This window comes from Dryobates pubescens, chromosome 7 (assembly GCF_014839835.1).
Source record: "Dryobates pubescens isolate bDryPub1 chromosome 7, bDryPub1.pri, whole genome shotgun sequence".
NCBI classification, from domain to species: Eukaryota; Metazoa; Chordata; class Aves; order Piciformes; family Picidae; genus Dryobates; species Dryobates pubescens.
This window is the reverse complement of record NC_071618.1, coordinates 17,049,926-17,072,910: the sequence shown is the minus strand read 5'-3', so window position 1 is coordinate 17,072,910 and position 22,985 is coordinate 17,049,926. Positions and strand designations below refer to the sequence as shown.

The 22,985-nt window shown below is 40.3% G+C and overlaps 1 protein-coding gene across 1 annotated transcript in view; it reads left to right on the top strand.

Annotated features, from left to right (window-relative positions):
• Positions 1-22,985, top strand: part of DNAJC3 (DnaJ heat shock protein family (Hsp40) member C3) — a 39,597-nt gene that overhangs the window by 4,194 nt on the left and 12,418 nt on the right. The window contains exons 2-6 of the mRNA XM_054162962.1: positions 2,406-2,516; positions 5,545-5,669; positions 7,328-7,402; positions 18,217-18,369; positions 19,662-19,843. Of these exons, the coding sequence (XP_054018937.1) occupies positions 2,406-2,516; positions 5,545-5,669; positions 7,328-7,402; positions 18,217-18,369; positions 19,662-19,843 (646 nt within the window). The remainder of the gene's footprint in view (positions 1-2,405; positions 2,517-5,544; positions 5,670-7,327; positions 7,403-18,216; positions 18,370-19,661; positions 19,844-22,985) is intronic.

Genomic DNA, 22,985 nt, shown 5'->3' with positions numbered 1-22,985 from the left:
GTAATTGATTTTGTTGCGCAGGGAGCCTACAGCCCTTTGCACTTTGCCTTATTTCTCTATCTATGTTGTTTGCTTTTGTTACTTATCTGTTTATTAATAATGGTCACCTTTCTCATTTCCTTGATCTTCAGTATTTTCAAGGAAAAATGTCTCTCATGTCTCAAGTATTATGTAACTCTGAAACTGTACTGAACATAAGGTGTATGAAAGACCCTGAATAGTATAGGTACATCTTATTGTGGAAAATCTATTCTTGGAGCTATGCTGATGTGACTAAGTGTGAAATAAGGGCATTCCTTCAGATTCTTGAGACTGCAAATTGAACAGCGTGGATGCAAGGTTCATCCAATTGTAATTCCAGCCCAGTTCTAGGATGCCCCTTCAAACTGTCAAGGTTTTAGAGAGGTTTGTATGGGTAGAAACGGGAAAGATGAAGCTTGGGAATTTTTTGTTTCAGTTCATATTAAATACTTCAGTCTGTTTCTGGTTTGACATCAAATTTGTTGTTAGTATACTTCCAAAGCCAGAGAAATGAGTTTGCTTTCCAGTCTTATTTATCTTTTTTTATGGTGTTGGATTGATTAATATTTTCTCCAATGTTTGCTTTGTCATTTTAGAGGACATTCGACTATTCAGTGATCAAAGCTTTAAGAAACAGAAAAAGCAAGAATCCAAAATGGCAAAGAATGTCAATTTTTCTGAAAACTGGGCATTCATGTAAAAGCTACCTTGAATTGGAATAGTGCATGTGGAAAAACTGTCAGGAAGTATTTCTCTGCTATGAGGGAAGCTATGTATTTTTTTTTGTTCAGACCAATACACATCTAGAATGGATTTAACAATGTATCATTTAATAAGATCCCCAAAGCAAATAATTTAATTGAAGCCCTTGAATCCAGTTTGCTGTGGTATTATCAATCTTTAGCAGAAACGGCTTTTTCCAGGGGGTACACAGGGCATTTTGCTCATTTTGGTATAGATATCTCAACGATTTTCTTGCAGTGTGGGATTAAAAGAATGATGAACTGTATTAAGCAGGAAAAGAAAATCAAATTAAGGAAAGGAAAATCAAATTAAGAGCTCCTAGTTCTAAAATCTTCATGTCTCTGTGATCAGAAATACCTGTTCTATTGTTACAAATACTTTGTTGTTAAATCACCCTTGAGTGTGAGAAAGTTTTGATACTTTCTTTCAATCTGTGCACTTTCATATCTTAATTCAACTGCCCATCTGAATTAGCTCTTGATGAGAGTCTAAGTGAAAGAAATTGATTCCTAGTAATTGTAGTTTACTAATGTGTTTTTCTCAAAATTTTAATACACCATCTTGCTTCAATTTGTGCATAGGGTATGTTCTTAGTTAGAGAGAGCTGTTAATAGTCTGAAAGTTTTAATTAACATAAACTGGTAATTTGTAGTGAAATTCTGTCCTAATATGAAGAATGCTGAGCGCAGTACAAATGAAAAACCTCCATGACCGAGTTGATATATGTACAGCATGTACTTGCACTCAGCTGCTCATTTTTCCTCAACAATACTCTTTCCCTGTTGGTTGAGCAACAGCAATTTATAAGCTTGAAAGCAAAACTGTCACTTTGAAAAATATATCACCTCAATACAGTTTTCATCCTACTGGTTAAATGAAAAGGGGTGAGAATCTTAAGTTTTATATCAAAACTAGCATTCTGGAAGCAGTTTGCATGGGTCTTGGACAAGATGACCTTTGAGGGTTCCTTCCAACTGTCAATCTATATTACGAATGTTTTCCAGGTTCTTTTGAAATAGAAAGCCCATGCAGAAATGTATCTTCTCAAACTCTTTATAGTTGATGTTGTGAGCTCAATGTGCAAAAGTATGTTATTGAATATATAGACATATATAGACATATATAGACCATGCTTCTCACGGTGTGGTGCTGTACAGTGTTTATCTACTTAATGAGACATCCTTTTTAAGGCAGGGAAGTCATGCTATGTGTTTATTAGGCTGAAAGTTGTTTTAGTGCAGGAGGATGTGGTCTCTAGCCAGGTGAGGGTTGGTCTCTTCTCCCAGGCAATCGGCACCAGAACAAGAAGACACAGTCTCAAACTGCACCAGGGGAGGTTTAGGCTCGAGGTGAGGAGAAGGTTCTTCACAGAGAGAGTTGTTAGCTGTTGGAATGGGCTGCCCGGGGGTGTGGTGGAGTCACAATCCCTGGAGGTGTTCAAGAGGGAATTGGATGTGGTACTTGGTGCCATGGTTTAGTAGTCACGAGGTCTTGGGTGACAGGTTGGACTTGACGGTCTTTGAGGTCTTTTCCAACCTTATTGATTCTATGATTCTGTCAATAACTGTTGTGTTTATTATTGCTGTGTTCATTTGGTGTAGTCAAACTGGTCATTCAAACAATATTTTTTTTTCTTTAAGGAGCTGAGTGTGGAGTAAATGCAGAAGTAGAAAAGCAACTTGAAATGGGAAAGAAGTTATTGGCTGCTGGACAGCTAGCAGATGCTTTGTCTCACTTCCATGCAGCTATAGGTATGTATTTCAGGAGAAGACAAGTGATTCTTGTACTGGAATACCTTTGTCTGAATTTCTGTTATGTTTTTCTGCTGTTTGCTTCATGAAGTGTCTTGATTTCTTGCAAATCCATGAGTCACAGAAGTTGGGGTGCCTTTATGCAGCAATGTTAAACTTGGACAGGAGCCAGCAGAGATGCAGTAGAATATCTGTCTATTCTTGGGCTTTGATAAATGGAAACAATAATATTGTATGAACACTGTCACCACTGTTCTGCAAGCTAGCTGCATGAAAACAATTACAATTGACTGTGGTATCATTTGACAGAGTACTCCCTTTATCTAATCCCATCAAGATTAGATTTTATCTTTATGAAGTTTGCTGAAGTATGTCTTTGAAAGGTTGTGTTTATCCATGCTTTGTTCTTGTCCAGGAACCTGAAAAATTCAATACTTAAAATAGTCTATTGATAAAAAAACCCAACAAAACACCAATTGTTTTGCAGTGGGTGATACCTCTGAAAATGATGCTATAATTTGAGCTACTGCACTGCTAGTGAAGAGTATCTTAGCTATCCTTTTCTTATGCTCAGCAATTTTGTTCTGCATTTTCAGCACACTAAGGAATTAAATGTCTGCTCCTCTAAACTTTCAAGCCAGTTTGCTGGTTTAAATCCTTGGGTTGAAGCACAGGCAGACCAGTAAAGACTAGTGTCTGTTAGTAGTACAATTTCCCAACTGTAGGCTTTTGTTTATCTTTTTTAAATTGTTGCTTATAATGTGTACATGTGCAGCATTTTCTCAGGGAAGAATAGCACCAAAGTGCTAGACAGAAATGATTCATACTATTGAGACTTTCCTATTTATGCTGTAGTCTAACAGTGATATGTAAATGAACTATCTACTGGGTTTGAATTATGAATAGTTTTTGTGAGTTCTCGAAGGTTACTTTCCATTGTATAAAGGGAGTGGAGTTAGAAAACAACTTTTTCTGTAATAGGGAAGCTTCTCATTCCACCAGGAGGTGGTCTGTTACTCCTTTAGCCTCTTGTGTAGCTGCCAAAGCATTCCTGTGGGATCTGAGCAGAGCAGTATTACAACATGTTTTGTGCCTTTTTTTATTAGTTGGCTACCTTTAACTTTCGTGGAGGCAGTGGTGTGAGATGGGGTGCATAGTGAGTTGCCTTCAGAGTGAAACCCTCTGTTTATCCACTAGCACTCAAGCAGATGGTGGAACTATGGCTTGACCACCTCTGTTGTGACCTTGCTGGGATTTTTAGTTGGATGTTGATGGGAGCCTGATTGCTTAAACATTCATTAGACTTCTTTCTTCTTTGTATTTTGTCTTAACGGAAGGATTTTAAGCACAGTTGCTTAATGTGTTTGTAGGGGAGAGGTTTCTTTAATGCTTCTTTTTTTTACCTGTACTGCATCACTGTAGACTGTGAAGCAAATAGATGTGACTCAACCAGACTTTTCTTTTCTCCCCAAACATCTAAAATGAAAGCAAGCCACTGCTTTCTCTTTTCAGTTTAATTTTTAATTGTTTCCTTAATTCTATGAAATCAGTGGCTTACGCATTCTCTTTGGGTAAATGTCAGTTGCTGGGGAACTATGAGGCAAAACCATCAGAAAGATCATCATCTGGTGCTGGAATATGCTTTCTGAGTTAGCTCTTTGCTATCTTTCATCTTATGAGTATTAGTAAAGTTTCTTAAACTCAACTCTTGATCGTGCTTACTCTACGCATTCAGTTGCATGCAGCATGACAGAAGCATAGAATGGGTTGGAAGGGGCCTTAAAGATCATCTAGTGCCAATGCCAAGTTGTTTCCTGTTAGATGGGGTTTGGCGTGGTGTGGGGTTTTATTTGTTTGTGTGGGGTTTGATTTTGTTGTTGTTGGGTTGCTTTCTTTTTGAGGTAATAACATTTGAATTTACATTCATAATGCTGCCGAACAAGTTGGTATATAATATGGAGGTTGTTCTTAAATTTCACGGCTGGACATAAGCATTTTCACAGCCACAGTACTGTAGAGGAAGAGGGCAGATATTTTTTCCATTGAGAACTGAACTAGGGTTCTGGTAGTGGAGGCAGCTGGCTGTGAAGCACGGTTACTGACCATAAGATTTTTGGCAGTGTTATTTGTTTCATTTGTTTTAAAATTTGACTTTCACCTTAGCTGAAGGGAAGAAGATAAATACTTGCTTTGTTCCTCAGATTTGGGTGTTCTTTTTGATACCTGGATTGGTGATTTTTATTTTTAATAATGTCCCAGTAAAAAGTTCCCTGTCTCTTACTGTGTATGATTGTTTGGGTGCTCCAAGTTACCTTTCCCTGAGAGCCCGTATTGACTGTTACCTTTTTCTTTTACCTGCCACATAGAGAAGCATATTAGGAAAATTCTTCTTGATTTCAGAGACTGATGTTTGTGTCCTATAAGAGTGTAACAAACTCTAACCTAGAGAGCGTTAAAATGGCTGAATCTTGGATAATTGACCAGCAGACAACAGGGTATGTGTGTGCCTTGAAATCAGCCTTCAGGTTTTGATAGCATACATGCATTTGTATGCCATTGAGAGGGGTTGGCCACACAGAATATTAAAGAAGTTGCTTCTGTTTCAGTGGATGGCTTATAAGATTTATGTCTGACAACATTGGACTAATATATAGGTCATTTGGGGATTGTTTGCTTGGATCTTATATGATGGACTGGAAGTGGGATGGAGAGTGATGAATTCCCATTGATTTCAAATGTATGTTTGCAGTTGGAGATAAAGGGTTAGTATGTAGTGGCTGTTTTCCTGTACAAAGCAGAGAAACTTGTTCATGTTTCACCTTCAGTACTCTTTATTACTTGTTATTTAACAAGAAACACCATTATCCAAGCAATATTTGATATTACAAATATTATGTCTTATAAATACCATTTTATTTTCTGGTTGCTTAAAACTCAGATAATATATTTTTAGTCATTAAAGTTTCACTGTACCAGAAGTTTCAGTTGCTTTGAAATTGTATTCTGATTACTGTTTCTTCACTTCTAGAGGGAGACTCTGATAACTACATTGCTTATTACAGAAGAGCCACAGTATACTTAGCCATGGGCAAATCTAAAGCAGCAATTCGTGATTTAAGTAAAGTGGTTGAATTAAAGCAGGACTTCACATCAGTAAGTATTGCTGGAATTGAAAATGGTTCAAGCGTAAAAAAGCTGATTCAAAGAAGGTCGTTATTTCAGATTTGGCTAAATGGAAATAGAAAAAACATTATCACTCAGAGGACTTTAAGTAGGATAAAATAATAGCAGTGGTGTATGTGCTTGAATTAGCAACTGTGAGTACAGCCTAGCCAGTTATTCTAACAACTAACAGTGGTTCTATTAAGTTCATGTTCCTCACGGGTTTGTGTTAAACACTTTCTATTTCTCTCTTGTGGTTATTCTCCCCTCAATCATCAAAGCTATGCCATTTGAGAGAGAGGAGGGGGAGGAAGAGTGCACAGATGCCTCTTTTTCTTCTGTCTTAATCAGCTTTTGATTTGAGGCATCTCTTCTTCACATGAGCTGTCCTGTCTCACTGCCTTCCTATGGGGCTGTTGCAAGTTCTGATTTGCTTGCCTCTTGCTCACCTCTGCATACTGTGTGTGGAAACTGCCTCACTAGAAGGAGGTCCTCTCTATCTGATTCTGTCATCTCCCTTGTGTTAGGTTGAGAGAGGGCTTAGCTCTCCCTCCTCCACAGTGTAAGAAACCACAGCTAACCCAGTCGAAGAGCAAAGCTATATATATTTACAAGCATATATGGAAAGCAGGTTATATATAACACAATATATACAGGTATTTACAATATATATACACAGAAATATACAGCAAAGAGAAATAACACAACAAAAATCTCTCCCTCGGGAGGGATCCCCTCCCTGTAACCCCCTCTCTCCCCCCCTACCTCCCTTTTTTCCCCAAAAAGGGGTTAGAGAGAAAGAAAGGCAAGTTATTAAGGGAAAGAGTTGTTAGTAAGCTTCAAAAGCCCATGCAGGATTAGTTTTTGCTTATCTGAAGGCCAACTCCAGCAGTTCGCAGAGAGAGCAGGCAGGGAGAACAGGCTGAAACCCACACTCCCCCAACTCCCAAACCAAACTGAACTGAGGAAAAAAAAAATAATTCCAACTGCTCCACAATCTAAAGTTGCATTTTAGCCATGCACCAATGAAATTCGTTTAGAATATCAGAATGTTTTGGTTCTAGTACCGAAAACATTTAGCAGGAGTGTCACAGCACTGTTTGTTCTTAAAGGCACAGCCTCAAACGGTCACATCCCTTTGCATGGGCAGTGGCATATCCTACATAGCTTACAGTGAAGGAGCAAATACTAAATTCATTGCATGGAAATACAAATCAGAATCCTCAGAATCTTGGACTGACTTTTTTTACATAGCTTCTGTTATTCAGAAAATATGGCAGAAGAATTAAATGTGGGAATTCTGTGTTATTTCTGCCAATTTCTTAATCTCTAATCAGGAAGGTGATGTAAGATAAACATTCACTTTATTTTGTTTAGCTTTTCAAATGAGCTGTTTCCATGAGTTAGAGCTGCTCATAAAAACTGGTTGCTTTTTGTCCTTCAGTTCTGGTGCAGACTGATCTTCACCAAAGAGTCCTTGTACGAACACCAAGAAGACAATGGGTGTTGAGATTTCTGTTTCAACTTGTCAGCTGTAGTAAAATGAAATTTTTTTTTGTTATTTTTCCATGATAAAGGAAGCTGAAGCCTGTGTTCATACTTGACTTAATACCAATTTGTAAATCAAAAGAACTTACGTTTCATTTCAGGCAAGATTACAGAGAGGACACTTACTGCTCAAGCAAGGAAAATTTGATGAAGCAGAGGATGACTTTAAAAACGTGGTAAGTTGGAAGACCGAGTTGAACTGTATCACTGCTTTTAAAGTTGTGTTCTTAGCCAAGGTCTCATCTGAATTCTCGTGCTCTAGAGCACATGTATATGTATTTCTGAGTTTGTCTTTACTGTTCTTTAAAGGTGTTGTAGCTCAGCCATCTTGTATGAATAAATGACTGAAAAAGTTGTAATGCACTGATGGAGATGAAATAATAAGGTGTTTCATGAAGTAGCAAAGCACTTTGTAAAGTCTTTTTGTGTGTGTGATCTTTGCTTCATGACACTAATTCTAGGGAGCAATTGTCATTCAGGAAGAAAGGGTAAGTGATGTGGGACTCAAAGTATGTAATTGAACCCTGCTTTACATCACCATATTCAGGTAACCCTGGAAATCACTAGGGGAAGACTCATGGATCAGCCTTTGACGGTTGATTGTGTAAGCATCCTGGGTTCTGAATTTAGTCATTGGGCTATTAAAATCAATGAATTTCAGTGGCACGCATGTCTTTGTCTTACCATCTGTGAAAGAGTTCTCCATCTTTCACAAATGTGCTGACAATACTTTCTTTCCATGATCAGGAAGCACCCATAGTTCCCATGCAAATGCAGTTGTTTTTCACTGTTCCAGTGGACTCTTCTTGATGAGGAATTAATTAATTACACATAGAATACATAGAATAGAATAGAATACATAGAATAAACCAGGTTGGAAGAGACCTTCAAGATCACCGCGTCCAACCCATCAACCAATCCAACACCACCCAAACAACTAACCCACGGCACCAAGCACCCCATCAAGTCTCCTCCTGAAAACCTCCAGTGATGGCGACTCCACCACCTCCCCAGGCAGCCCATTCCAATGTGCAATCACTCTTTCTGTATAGAACTTTTTCCTAACATCCAGCCTGAACCTCCCCTGGTGCAGCCCGAGACTGTGTCCTCAGGTACCAATACCACAGGTACCAATAGGTCCTACTTTCTTTAATATAAAAGGCAGACACGGATGTGCTGAGGCACTGCAAGGCACGAACCCCAAAGCAAGGCACAACCCTGTAAGTTGCCCATGAAACCTGAAAGCAGAGCCTGATCCCAAGTAAAGTGTGGCATAACCCCGCATCTACCCAGTAAACCTGAAAGCAAAGCCTGGTCCCCAGCAAAGTGCAGCTAACTTACCCTAAACACCCTATAAGAAACACAGCGGTACTGAAGATCGCAGAGTGGTGGAGCTGACCGTCTCCCATGCAGGCAGGCATCCCTGCGAGACCAAATCTTGTCTTGTTGGATTGGAGAAGCACCGGCCCCTGCCAGTAGCGATCTTCAGGTTTCTTAAGGGTCCCGTGTCCTGTGACATTGGGCCAGGACGTCACAGGAGGCTAGGTCTTGAAGCCAAAGCCCTTCTCATATTTTGCAGTCATGTTATGTAACTTCTCACCCTACTGCTCATGTGCACAGCCTGCTTAGGGGGTTACATGATCCCTGTCCAATAGCCTTCCTCATCTTCATCTCCCTCAGGTCCATTAGCAGTCAAGCGAGAGCTTGGTGGTCTTCTGCGGTCAGCTCAGGATGTCAACACATTCAATACATTCCCATCCCCACTTCGTTCCATAAACAGAGGAAACCTACAGATATGTCTTACCGTGCACCTGGGAGCTTCTGGTCAAACACCAATTATTCCCAGACACCCCTGGGCAGCTGGGTATTCCTAATCAAACTCCAATTAATTATTCCCTGCTACAAATCTGAAACTCACTTGTGTGATGTTTTTTTTTCTTGCAATGGGTATGTTGTGCATTTGGCCTCACACTGCAAAAAGAAACTTCTAACCCCAGAGTATGTTAGAGAGTATGTATGACACAGAGCAGTTATACTGTATGCTTTGCAGGATGGTTTAGAGGAATGACTCCTGCAAGTATAAATGCAGCAGGTCTTTGTGTTTGTAGCGTACCTGCAATAGCCTAGTCTGAAATTCATGCAGCAGTGGCTCCTCTGGCTGCTGCTGCTGCTTCTAGAAGTTTTAGTAGTGTGTGGTCTGCAGTTGCACTTCTGATTGATCTGGTTGCAGTGCAGCCCTGCTGTTTCCAAGTATGGCTCAGCTCTGAGGACATAGCTGCTGCAATAGCAATTACATAATGTCAGTGCTGATTCTGAGTCTGTATATGCATCTCTTTGCACTTACAGTTTCTTGAAGTATGCTTAATGCTACATATGGAAATGCTTCCCCAGTCTACTGCCAAGTAGATTGCCCTTTTTCCAAAACAACTGCAAAAATTTAGATTGCTGCCTGTGGGCAATCAAATAGTTCAGTCTTTTAAATGGTTTTAAACATGAAGTTAGACAGTTTCTTCTTAGAAGACGGCTTATGAAGATACTCCCACTTTCCTTGGTTTTGTGAGCAATACTGCCTGTGTACTTGGAGAATATGGCAAGTGGAGTGTTTTGAGGAGCAGAGTTTTCAGTTAAGTACAGTGTATTCAAGCAAAATAGGCCAATATTAAAGTCATCCTTTGTAACAGATTAATTTATTCAAACGAGGGAAGGGATTAAGTTATGCGTACCTTGAATCTTTAAGTGAAATACCATACGGTATTTGAGATATTGCCTTGTGTTCTTCTAGTTCTTTCAGACAGCCAGTCTGATTATTCTACCAGTTCTTTACATGTCTAAAATACCCGGTGTACTCTGGCGGCACGTTTGCATTTAAACACAAAATTAGTTGCAATACTGTGAAATGTATTAACATTCTGTGTTACTTTGGTGTGGGTTGGGAGGATTGTTGTTTTGTTTGGTTGGTTGATTTGGGGTTGGTTGTTTTTTTTCTTGTTGAATTAGAGGGGAGAAGAGAAGGAGGAAGGTTTATAGGTTAGTTATTGAACAGCTTTCTAAATGATTACAAGACATCAAGACCCTCTCTTTGCTATCAGAAATGATAGGGGCAAGGCAATAGGAATCTTTGACTTGTATTTTAAGTGAGTTGCCAAGAAGCCAAAAGGAGTAAGTTGTACCTTGAGATGAAAGTTTTTTCTACTACTAGGGTGGATACAGCACAAAGAAATGCCAGTGGGATCTCAATAAGTTGTAGGCTACAAGTTAATTGTGGACTTAATTATCTAAAGTTGTACCTTTTGCATGTGAGCAGAGAATGTAGTCTATGATTCTGCTCTTCAGCTGAGTAAATGTAGGTCAGGATCTGAACAGTCCTCTAGCCTCTCTGTTGGCCGGATATCATCTAACTAGGATGCTCTCATTCTGGGTAAGCATGTAGCAGCACGTCAGTAAACTTTGGTGTCAGATCTGGAGCTAAATCTGAGTTAAATTGGGGCCATTCTGCGTAACAGTGAATAGGCTCTAAATCTGCATTTGCTGTGAATCAGTAGGTATGCAGAGACCTGGTCATATGCTTTAGTCTGCAAGAGTTGAATATTGTGGAGAGTTGGGGAGTATTTAAAAAACCAAAACAAACCTTCACCTATTCATTGCCCTTCCTGAATGGGAAGCCATAATTTGAAGAAAAATAATTCACTTTCTTTACTGTGCAGTGTTTCAGGATGTCCTAAGGGTGTTAGAAGCTTACAGGAATGAATTGCAGGGTGTTAAATATGAGTGGTTTTACTGTCAGTGTTGCTTTTTCCTGAAGAAATAGTTTTGTACGTGGGCTTTCTTCTAGTAAAACCAGCCTTGTTTGAAGTGATTCTAGATGAGAGTGTTTGTTGGTTTGAGTCAGGTGTTGACTTCAAAGGAGGAGATAAGATTTTATATTATTCACCACTTCTGAGTTGGAGAAACCAAGTCAGGCTGTGGCAACTAAGGAGAGCAATTTTACTTGGACTTGGACTACTCAAGGACAGACGTGTAGGAGTGAGCTGGCTTGTAATTCCTCATATGACACTCGCATTAAGAATCAGTGTCACCAGCGCTGCTTTCTGCGCCTACCAGAACTGTCAGGCGATTGATGTAATAAGCTACTTGTAAAATTCCTGTTCTCTCTCAGCATATTGCAGAAGTCTATTGAATCCCAGTGGTGACTCTGAAAAGCTGGGGTTTTGGGTTTTTCTTATTCCTATTCCTCATCTTGTAGTCATGCTTCTTGAAATACATCTCAGCAGTTCAGTAGATGCAGTTATTTTTGAGCGAGAGAAAGAGTAAGACAAATTCAGCCCATCCTAAATGGAGGAGAGAATGACAAGTAAACTGTTCCAGTTTCTAACATCAGAGGTCTTGTGTAGAGCTTAAAGGAGTCACTGAAACTATTCTTAATGAAAACCCCCAATCCTTTAGTTCATACTTGTATGAAATTATTTTCTTTTCACATTTGAATTAATTCTCTGTAGTTTTATAGTCTGTGAAGCAAAGTTTCTTGAGCACTCTAAATGTCTTTGTGGTTACATGATTGATACGCAGAGCACTTTCTTTTTGGGAGTTTCTGACCCCTTGTGGCATATTGGGGCTGGCTGTCTCGTGAGTGGGAATTCCTGCCTGGGAAGGATGGGAATAGCCTTTCCAGGAGCAGAGTTTCTTGAATCCTGGCCTTCATACGCTATTTTTTTGTCTTCCTTTTTCTTTTTTTTTCCTCTTCTCTGTACTCCCCCGTTGGCTGAAATTAATCACGAGGTTTAGATCCATAGAGGTTGTGTTTCAGACTTTCTATGCCATGGCATGTTAAGCAGTACTGCATTTCAAGAAACCTTTATTTTTGGACAACAGATGCATGAAGTTCCTTATGTGGGCCAGGTTGGTTTTTTTTTGGTCTAACAACACAGATTCACAATTCATTAATCTTTAGAAGCTCTTTAGCTTTTTCTTTTGCAGCTCAGCCAACAGTTTGGAAATCTAGGCCCTGTAGAGGGTGATGAAACTTTCAACAGGTGTCAGCTGAGGGGTCTAATTCTTGTGTTCAGAGTGCCCAGGATAGAATGGGGATTAAGCAGAAGTCCTTGTGTGACTTTGGAAAGTCACTGCACACAGTATATGAATAGTATTTATTCCTTTGCTCCAACATCAGTTGAGTGTTCATATGCTTTTAATATTAAGTTCTTTCTGGTTTAGTTAGAAGTTTCTTAATAACCAAAGTCAACAGGACAGATCTGTGTGCATATCAACACTCACGTCTAAGGCCTCAGCCCACAGAAGCCCTGTAATATTTATTTTATCTTTAAGCATGTGATTTCTTTGTGCCTTTTTTATTTTTTCAGTGAAAATAGGGGGACTGTTGATATACTTTGATTGATGGAAGGCTTTCTGAAGAGGTGAAAAAGTGATGCAAGTCCTGGCAGCCTTTAGTGTACGCATTGTAATATTGTCTGTGACCCTGCTTGTGTCCTAGAGAAAATGAAAATTATTTGAGTGGCTGAATTCTGTAAACAGAACTCTGTCTAGTCTACTGGAAAGTGTGGAAAGGATGGAGTTGTCATATTTCTTTTAAATTATTTCCCTTTTTTCTTTTTTAGCTCGACTGTAATGCTCACACTTGCTGTTTGTTGAATAAATACTGTAAATTGAAGTGTCCTAAATATGCAATTCTGTCTCCCATGGAGGCGTAAAAAATTAAAAGCTGGAAAATGATGGCTCCACTTCCAGCTCCACTAGATGTCAGCCAAGACCAGGTGACTGAGCACTGTACATCTACAAATTGTGTTCTACTCTGGAGAAACCCTTGGCTGTTCCAAAAATACACTAGAGAGTAGTTCTCTGTGGTTGGTTGGTAAGTGTAATAAAACTATCTTAGATGTAGGTGAAGGAGACCATCTTACCAACACTGTGAGTTAGCCTCATTTGAGTATATGAAGGTCTCTTAACCAGATTGAAGTGACATTTAAATTGTTTCCAAATGCATTCCTCTGTGGTTCTGTGATCATCTGTGGCTTTCAGGGTAAAGCATAAAATGTGTTTAAGTACTTCCTTGCATTTTTTCCATCCATCTTAACATTACAGCTGTGTTACTTAATACATTGCTTTGCCAGTGCAGAACTTTCCTTTGTGCAGTGTTCTTGAGTTCACGGTGTCTTGGTCCAGAGGGGGAAGGAAATTCTGTTCTTTTTGAACTTTGCCATGTTAAGAAATTAGAGACACAAACAAGGCCAAAATATTAACAGCAAGGCTACTTATAAACAGAATAAATTGGATGGAACATGGAACAGAAGAAAGGGGTGGGGGAGGTGGGGGGGGTGGGAAATGGAGAGAGAGTGGGGAAAGGAATGATATTACCACCCTCCCTGCCAGCCCCAAGACAATTTGGGTCTGTGGAGAAAGGGTGCTGTTGCATCCTTGTTGGCTTGTGCTGTCTGCCCTGGAGGAGGGGAGGGAGAGATCCCAAAGTCCAATCCTTCTCTGAGCAACCTCCAGCATGTGGTGTCTTCAGTAAAGATGTCTCTTGTCTTCTCCATGAGTTGCAGCAGGCAGAACTTAAGGCACAGAAGGATGGTTCCTCCTGGTCTGCTGTCTCCAGGCTACATGGTTAGGTCTGTGTCTGTCCTTCTCTTTCCTTGAGTTTTATTCTCTTGAGCAGGCATTGCTCAGGTCTTTTATACAGTTTTTCAGACACAGGTGTGGTTTGTTTTTTTTTTTTAGGTATTTGTCCAAGTATTGTCCACAGGGCATACCGGGTGGCAAATCCATCGTCCTTTTCACCATCCTCCCTTCCTGGGGTAGCTGATGGGTAGAGATGATCTTGTCTGTGCACATTCCAGACCGTTACCAAGTGGCATCTGCCCATGACACATTTCTGTTGTCTGGAAGCAAAGGTGATTTTATATTTGTTGATTCACATCAAGAGAGACAAGATGTAGGTTCTTACACATGGGTATCTTGGTGTTGGATAACATGGATGTTCTGTCAGTTCCCCTCAGAATGTTTTTCATCTTCGACCTAATGAATTTCTTCTCATTGCCTTTATTTACTATTTGGCATTTGAAAAGCAAGGAAATAAAACAGCTTTAGAATGTGTGGATATATGCCTAATTTAGTGGCACTGGATGACTGCAAGCAGGTTGTGGAAACTGTGTGTCTAACATTTTTGGCTTGTAACAGTATTCTGATTTTTAAACAACATTATTTAAGAGGTTTTGAAGTGGATCATGGCTGTTTATAGTACATACTAAGAGACTCAAATGCTATAGATGAATTGCCTGTTCATCTTTAATCTGTACCCTTTGAGTACAGAGGATTTTGAGTTGGTTTTGTTGTTTGTTTTGTTTTCTGGAGGTTGTAAGTGGTCTTCATTAGAATTCCTGTACTAAACGATCAACTTTTCCCTGTATTGCTAATGAGCCATTGCGAAGGAATGTGTAGAATTGTGTAGCTGCAAAGCAAGGCAGATCGTGGTAAGCCATTGTGGTAAACTTTGACATGTTTTGTAAGGCATTCCTGTGCTGCTTTAAAATAAAAGATCCTGAAGCAGAAAGTTCTTGCTGTGTTTAATGGGTAGGAGGCAGAAAGGTAATATTGCAAAGTTTTGTCTCAAGTCCTTGAGATAAAGTTCTCAAAGAAGCCAGCTTCCTTACGGAGTGTAATGGGAGTAAAGACAGATACACATGGGAATGCTTTTAAAGCATAACTTGATAAATAAATGGGAATAACAATTTTTTAATGTTGTTTTTTTTCCTTTTAGCCTTGCTTACTTGAACAGAGGTGTGTTTTTCCCCTATACTGTGTCTAAGCTATAAAGTAAACCAGCACGTATAAGCTATTCTTGTATACTGGGCTTTGATTCCTCTAAAGGAATGAGGTGCAAATTTGGCAGGAGGTTGGTTGTGAATGAAAGCATCTGTTAACAGATGGTTAGCTCTTGCAACTGAAGCTGCAACTAATTTAGTGTTCTAGTCCAAATGTAGTAAACCTCGAAGACTGTGCTGAGAACATGTTGACCAGTAGCAACATGCTTGTCCGTCAGAATTGAGCAGAGCATAGCCTCTGACTTCGTGTTGTGAGGACATCGGTGAAGGATGTAGAGGAGTGTGAAGTTTGCTATACTAGTGTATTAAATTCAGCTGCATGGTTTTCAAAATGTTTGGCTACTTTCTTGGAAGTTCAGCACTTAGTGTGAGCAGTTGTTCTGAGTTGTCATACCCAAGCTTACTGCTCCATCGAAAAAGGAGAAACAATTGAAGTATGATTTGTAATTGATAGTGAAGTGGTAGTTGTCTGATCATAGAGCAAAAAGGAAAATAAAAAGGGGGAAGTAAACCAAAATTAGAATATCAAACTGCATCACATTTCCAGTTTGGTGGGGTTTTTGTTGTTTCCTGGATTCTTTTAATATCACTGAGTAAAACCTCATAGTAGTATGCTAATTAGTTATTGAGAACTTCTGAGTGTGTATTTTGGCCATACTGGAGCACAGAAAGGCTTTCATGGCTTCAGTTTGAATGATAGCTAGAAAGGTTTCCCTTTCATTGTGAACTGGACAGATTATACTACATAAAATTTGTGTGGAGTTTTTCACTCAAATGGTCTTTATTATTACTGTTGGACTTACCTATATGCTTACATAGAATACATAGAATAAACCAGGTTGGAAGAGACCTTCAAGATCATCGTGTCTAACCCATCAACCAATCCAACCCACCTAAACAACTAACCCATGGCACCAAGCACCCCATCAAGTCTTCTCCTGAAAACCTCCAATGATGGCAACTCCACCACCTCCCCAGGAAGTCCATTCCAATGGGCAATCACTCTCTCTGTATAGAACTTTTTCCTAACATCCAGCCTGAACCTCCCCTGGCGCAGCCTGAGACTGTGTCCTCTTGTCCTGGTACTGGCCGCCTGGGAGAAGAGACCAACATCCGTCTGTCTACAACCTCCCTTCAGGTAGTTGTAGAGAGCAATAAGGTCACCCCTGAGTCTCCTCTTCTCCAGGCTAATATGCTTGTCATATTGCTTTTCATATTCCTCTGATGCTTCACTCCAAATAAATTACAAGAAACATACCGTGTGTCTAAGGAGTGCAGTATTATCATGAGGTAAGTTTAAATGGAAGCATAAAGCTCATCCGTAGCAAAAGGTCTTTGATTTCAAGAGAGGAAAATGCTGAGAAATTGAGGCAGAAATTTAGCAAGTCAGCTGGAATGGAAGAGTTCAAAACTTCAGAGAGTTTTGTGTGCTCGAAACTTTCAAAACTACAGGTGCAGAAATTTGTTTCTACTGCAAGCTCCAGATTTGGGGAAGAGGATGCACAGTATCTGTGGTTTATAGGCAGAGTTTCTGTTCTAACTAGAAGAAAAGATTTTTTGAGACTTGTATTAGGAATCAGCCTACAAAGAAGAAAACTCTGATTGTATTTCTCTCTTGCTGAAAACCAGTGTAGGGAATAAAGGAGAATTTTCAGGTCTAAGTAGAACTTGATTTTTGTGAGAATAAAATGAAACAACTGCATAAGGTTCAAAAGGACTTAAAATGAAGAATCTAAGACAGAGGTGGGACTTGTGGATGGTTTTGATGTTGCATTTAGGCTTTTTCCTTTCATATGCTTAAGTGTTAGAACCAAGGGAAGTTTTGTTAAAGGAGTTCTGAGAGCGGATGTTGAATTACACTAGAGACTTAAGCACAAAATATGAGTGTTTGAAGAACTGATGAGAAAAAGGAAAGAGGCCACTTTTGGGCTAAAGGAGGAAGGAAGAAGTACTGCATTACTCTGAGGACTCAGTAACTTTAGTCAGCATTCTGTTTATAAAATTCAAGGCAGTCTGTCTCTTTTCAAACTTTGGAAGTCATAGAATGCATTGGGTTGGAAGGGACCCTTGAAGGTCATCTTGTCCAAGCCTGCTGCAGTGAGTGGGGACATCTCTAGCCAGATTGGGTTGCTAGAGACCCCTCTACTCAACCTGTTCAGGTATTTCACTGCCCTCATTGTAATGTCATTCTGATCAGCAACGAGTGTGAGGTCAGTGCCTTATTCAAACTACACCGATCTTACGGATCATTTCTTGGCTTTGCAAAGAGCATGACTGAGACTCTTACTGGCCTATATTTGGCTTCCTGGGTGATACCAGAGTTACTTGTGGCATTTTGTTACTTGTTTTGGGGGTTTGGGTAGGTTTGTTTGTTTTGTTGTGGCTGACGTGGTATTTGTTTGGGGTTGTTTTGGTTTGTTTGATTTGGTTTTGGTTGTTTTTGTCCTTTGGTTTTTAATTTGAATACAAACTTATCTGAACAAATGAAGGTGAGTACAATGTAACCCTTTCTAGTTGCTTGGAGAGCAGTTTAAGAAAGTCTTTGCAGACAAAACTTCAATTAAAAAACAAAATCTACATATGAAGTGTAGAAATTATCAGCTGATCCTAGTTGAACCTTTCCCTGATCTGTACCATCTTAACTTGCTGCTGTAACCACTTTTATTTGGGGGAAATGTAGGAAACACAGTTTTACAGTAATACTGTCTGGGACAGGTAGCATTTGTTTCTGTCATGAATTTGAGAGTTGTGCTTAAAGTGAGATGTGCTTATGCTGTGTGGATATACTTTCTACTGGTGCTGAGGAGTCCAGTGTTTAGTAAGTGTCTGCAGAGAGATGATTTAACTGGAGTACAATTGAGAGATCCATGACTTATGGGGGGAGACGACAACTGTTGCATATATGTCCAGTGCTAAATGATCAGGCGTGGTGGAGGAAGGAATTTGGTTTCTCTGACTTGTGACAATTTTTATTGAAACTAAAAATGTCTGGGGTTTTCTGAAGTTTGGAGTTGAAAAGATTTCTTTCTAGTGGAATTTTAGAACTAATTTTGCTTTATTTGCAGCTTTAGACAGTTCTCCATGATATGATTGTTAATGGGACAAAGAGATCTTTGAACAAGCACTTCAGTCTCTCTCTTTGCTAATGTTTGCAGCTGAAATCCAATCCTAGCAATAATGAGGAAAAGGAAGCCCAGGCTCAGCTGACAAAATCTGATGAGCTACAGCGCCTGCATTCACAAGCATTATCTGCCTACCAGAAAGAGGATTATGAAGCTGCTATTTCTCTTCTTGATGAAATCTTAGCAGTAAGTGTTAAGTAAAATGGTACTGTGAAAGGAAAGTAAGAGCTCCTGTCTTGACATCTGTGTATTTTTATTTTAATAACAATGTAAGAAGACTTGGTATAATATGGTGCTCAGCAAAACGGAGCCATACTCCATAATGAAGCTGGAGAGTGGAGAATGCTGAGCACTACCTGAAAAAAGTCATTACAATAGTCTGTAGTTGGGGTTAAAGATACCAGTTCAGCCAAACTTGGGCTGTGGGTAATTTTCTTGTTCATACTTTCCTATTTTTTCACAGTTGTTGGTTCTTGGGGAAGTTTGGAGAAAAAAGTTGTTCTCACACTAATGAAGATTCATCAAGTTATAAGAGGTGCAGAGGTTTTTTTCATTGCCTACATGCAGGCAATTTTTATGAGAAAATGAAGTAACAAAAGTTGAGAAAAATCACATAGTTAAAAATAGCCAGCTGGAGTTTGGGCTTGTGCCTTGGATATCTCTACTTGTTGAGTATAGGTATGTCAGTATAGGTAGTCAGTATAAGTAACTCAATCATGTGGACATTTCCTGTGTCGCATAGAAAAGTATATTAAGAGACAGTTGACTGCTACGACTCTTCACACACAAATTAACAATTGACTTGGAATTTACAGCATTCTAGCTTTTGGTGAAGAAGCTGCCAAGGTGTAGGAGTTTGTTTATGTGAAGGGAACGTGGAAAAGCAGAAAAGCCTTGTTCTCTAAAATGATGTTTTAAAAACATGACAGAGGGTAAAGCTGCTAAAATAATTATGATAGGCAATTCTTGCCATACTGTAATATTGTAATATATATATATTCAGAATGTGGATACTAAGGTCAAATCTAGTGTAGCTCAATCTTACCCAAAGACCTTTCTAGAGGACAACTGACAGCTTGATACTTGCTATTCATTACCCCTATTCTTTTGGGAAGATACAATAATTGATGGTTCTGATATCCTCCCTGGAGGCTCAGCAGACTGCCCCAGTTTAAGCAGTGCCAGTAGATTTAATTCATCTCCCTGCATGAGCTATTGAATCATTTACAAATTTTTCAGGCCTTTGTTTTCTTCTGTGTGGGCAGGTGCAACCCAGCATCCACCAGGAAGCATAGATGCTAATTTCATGTGCTCTGCATGTGGCTTGAACCTTATGCTATTGCAGTTGGCAAAGTGAAATTAGATGTTTATTGTTTGGTTTGGGGTATTTTTAACTAATTTTTAAAAGATTATTACTGGGGAGGAAAAGAAGTGAAGTGTTATGGACCAAAACCAAGCTTTAATTTTGATTTCTCAAGGTTTGTGTTTGGGATGCAGAGCTACGAGAACTTCGAGCTGAGTGTTATATAAAGGAAGGGGAACCAAGCAAAGCCATTAGTGACTTGAAAGCTGCTGCCAAATTAAAGAATGATAACACTGAAGCCTTCTATAAAATCAGCAAAATATATTATCAGCTGGGAGACCATGAATTGTCACTCAGGTAATTTTACTGTTTGCTGTAAGCATTATAATTGAGACAGATAATGTGGTCATGATAAACCATGAAATGTCTGTGGTGTTTATTTGGGTTTTGGATGGAGTAGCAGCTCGGGTCTGGACCTGGTAAAGGAAGCTCTGTTTTCAGAAGCTAAGGAACTTGCCGTGCAGACACCATCTTTATTCATGGCAGGCACTGTCATTAGTGGTTCCTAGCATTTTGCTTATGTAAGCAGAAGCCTTGAAGCAGGTCCATCAGAGTTCCTTAATTTACTGTCTTTGGTTGTATTTTTCCATGCTAGAAGAAGGTGCTGCTCTGAACTGGCTTTGGTGGAGCCTTTTTAGATTTTGTACCTCCATTCAAATTAAGATTAAAACTCAAACCAAAGAATGTGTGGATTAAGACTTAGGGCTTGATTGTTTTTCTTTAAATTATTTTTATTTTTTTATTTCCCCAAGAGTGGAAACAAAAGGTTGCAAGATGAAGAATGAATTTACAAGTACAGTCGGGGTCTCATTATTGTAGACAGTGTGCAGTACTTTGAATATGTGGGGTGGGGTTGTCTGGGTAGTTTGTTCGGTTTGTTCTTTGGTCTGTGTTGTTTTGTTGTTGGTTGTGGGTTTTGCTTTGTGTTGGTGATTTGTGGGTTTGGTGGGGGCTTTTTAAATACAATGTACTCCTATATGTCCCTAGTCAGTCCTGCAGAAAACTGCCTCTGCCCAATCCAGACTGTTAACTTTGTGCTCATTTGGGCAGATGGTATAATCGGTTTTGCACGTAAGTGGTTTTTGTTCAGCTCATCATCTTGGATGCTCTACCTTCATGTTCACACTCCTTCCTCTATGGTTTCTGCCACAGAATTTGTTCAGTGAGAGGTGAAGGGAACTGAAAAAGCCTGAGTTTGTTTCTTGTCTGGTAGATGGAAACTGCATGTGATTATAATTTCAAATGCCCATTTTATAGCTGGGTCAAAGCAAACACCAACTAACTAACTGGCTTGCATTAGGGATCACCTTTCCAGAGTATACTTCATTTCTGAAGCTCATTGAGTCAATTCTGTGGTGACTTTTGGTAGCTAAGCCATCACAGTGAAATCACCATGGTGATTTCAAGAGCAGGTTTTTGTTTATTTTTTTTTTCTCTGAAATCCACACATGGACTTCCTATGTTAATAACCAGTTTTTCTTTAGTCATTAGATACGATTAGGTTATGACTAGATATGACCATGAAATAATTGAGTTTTCAATATACAGTGAAACCTCCACACTGGACTTCTGAAGGGCAGACTTCAGCTTATTTAAGGAACTAATTCAGAAAGTTCCTTGGGAAACAGCTCGAAAAAACAAAGGAGTTCAGGAAGGCTGCACCTACTTCAAGAAAGAACTCTTGAAGGCACAGGAACAGGCTGTGCCAATGTGCCAGAAGAAGAGCAGAAGAGGGAGACAGCCGGGTTGGGTGGGCAAAGAGCTTCTAAAGGAATTAAGGGAAAAAAAGAGGGCACATCACCTTTGGAAAAAAGGGGAGATGTCCCAGGAAGAGTTTAAGGACATTGCTAGGTCATGCAGGAAAAAAATTGGAGAAGAAAAAACCCATTTAGAACTTAGACTGGCCACTGCTGCAAAGGTCTCTTCTCCCAGGCAACCAGCACCAGAACAAGAGGACACAGTCTCAAGCTGCACCAGGGGAAGTTTAAGCTCGAGGTGAGGAGAAAGTTCTTCACTGAGAGAGTCATTAGCCATTGGAATGGGCTGCCCAGGGAGGTGGTGGAGTCACCATCCCTGGAGGTGTTCAGGAGGGGATTGGACATGGCACTTGGTGCCATGGTTTAGTCATGAGGTTTGTGGTGACAGGTTGGACTTGATGATCTTTGAAGTCTCTTCCAACCTTGGTGATTCTGTTAAAGGAGAATAAAAATTGTTTCTATAAATACAGTAATGGCAAAAGAAGAGGCAATGACAGCCTCCACTCTTTATTGGAAGGGAATATAGTAACAAAAGATGAGGAAGAGGCAGGGGTACTTAATACCTTCTTTGTCTCAATCATCAATAGTGGGACAGGTTGTCTTCAGGACAGGTGGCCTCCTGAGCTGGCAGATGGAGTCAGGGAGCAATATAGTCCCCTGTAATCCAGAAGGAAGCAGTAAGAGACCTGCTGAGACACTTGGATCCTCACAAGTCCATGGGACCAGATGGGATCCATCCTAGGGTGCTGAGAGAGCTGGCAGATGAGCTGGCCAAGCCTCTCTTCATCATTTTTCAACAGTCCTGGCTCACTGGAGAGATCCCAGATGACTGGAAACTGGCCAACATGGTGCCCATCCACAAGAAGGGCTGGAAGGAGGAACCAGGAAATTACAGACCTGTCAGTGCCAGGCAAGATTATGGAACAGGTCATCTTGAGTGCAATCACACAGCACTTGGAGGATGGCCAAGGGCTCAGGCCCAGCCAGCATGGATTCAGGAAGGGCAGGTCCTACCTCACCAACCTGATCTCCTTCTATGATTAGGTGACTGCCTGGTGGATGTGGGGCAGGCTGTGGATATAGTCTACCCGGACTTCAGCAAAGCCTTTGACACTGTCCACCACAGCAAACTCCTGGCTAAGCTGGCAGCTCATGGCTTGGACAGCAGCACTCTGAACTGAGTCAAGAACTGGTCAGAGGGCCAGGCCCAGAGAGTGGTGATGAATGGTGCCACATCCAGTTGGCAGCCAGTCACTAGCAGTGTCCTCCAGGGATCAGTGCTGGGCCCCATTCTGTTCAATATCTTTATTGATGATCTGGATGAGGGCATTGAGTCCACCATTACTAAGTTTGCAGATGACACCAAGTTAGGAGCAGGTGTTGATCAGTTGGAGGGTAGGAGGGCCCTGCTCAGTGACCTTTGACAGGCTGGATGGGTGGGCAGAGGCCAGTGAGATCAGATTTAATAAGGCTAAGTGCAGGGTTCTACACTTTGGCCACAAAAACCCCAAGCAGTGCTATAGGCTGGGTACAGAGTGACTGGAGAGTAGCTATGCAGAAAGGGACCTGGGGGTGCTGGTAGATAGTAGGCTGAACATGAGCCTGCGGTGTGCCCAGGTGGCCAAGAAGGCTAATGGCGTCCTGGCCTGCATCAGGAATAGTGTGGCCAGCAGGAGAAGGGA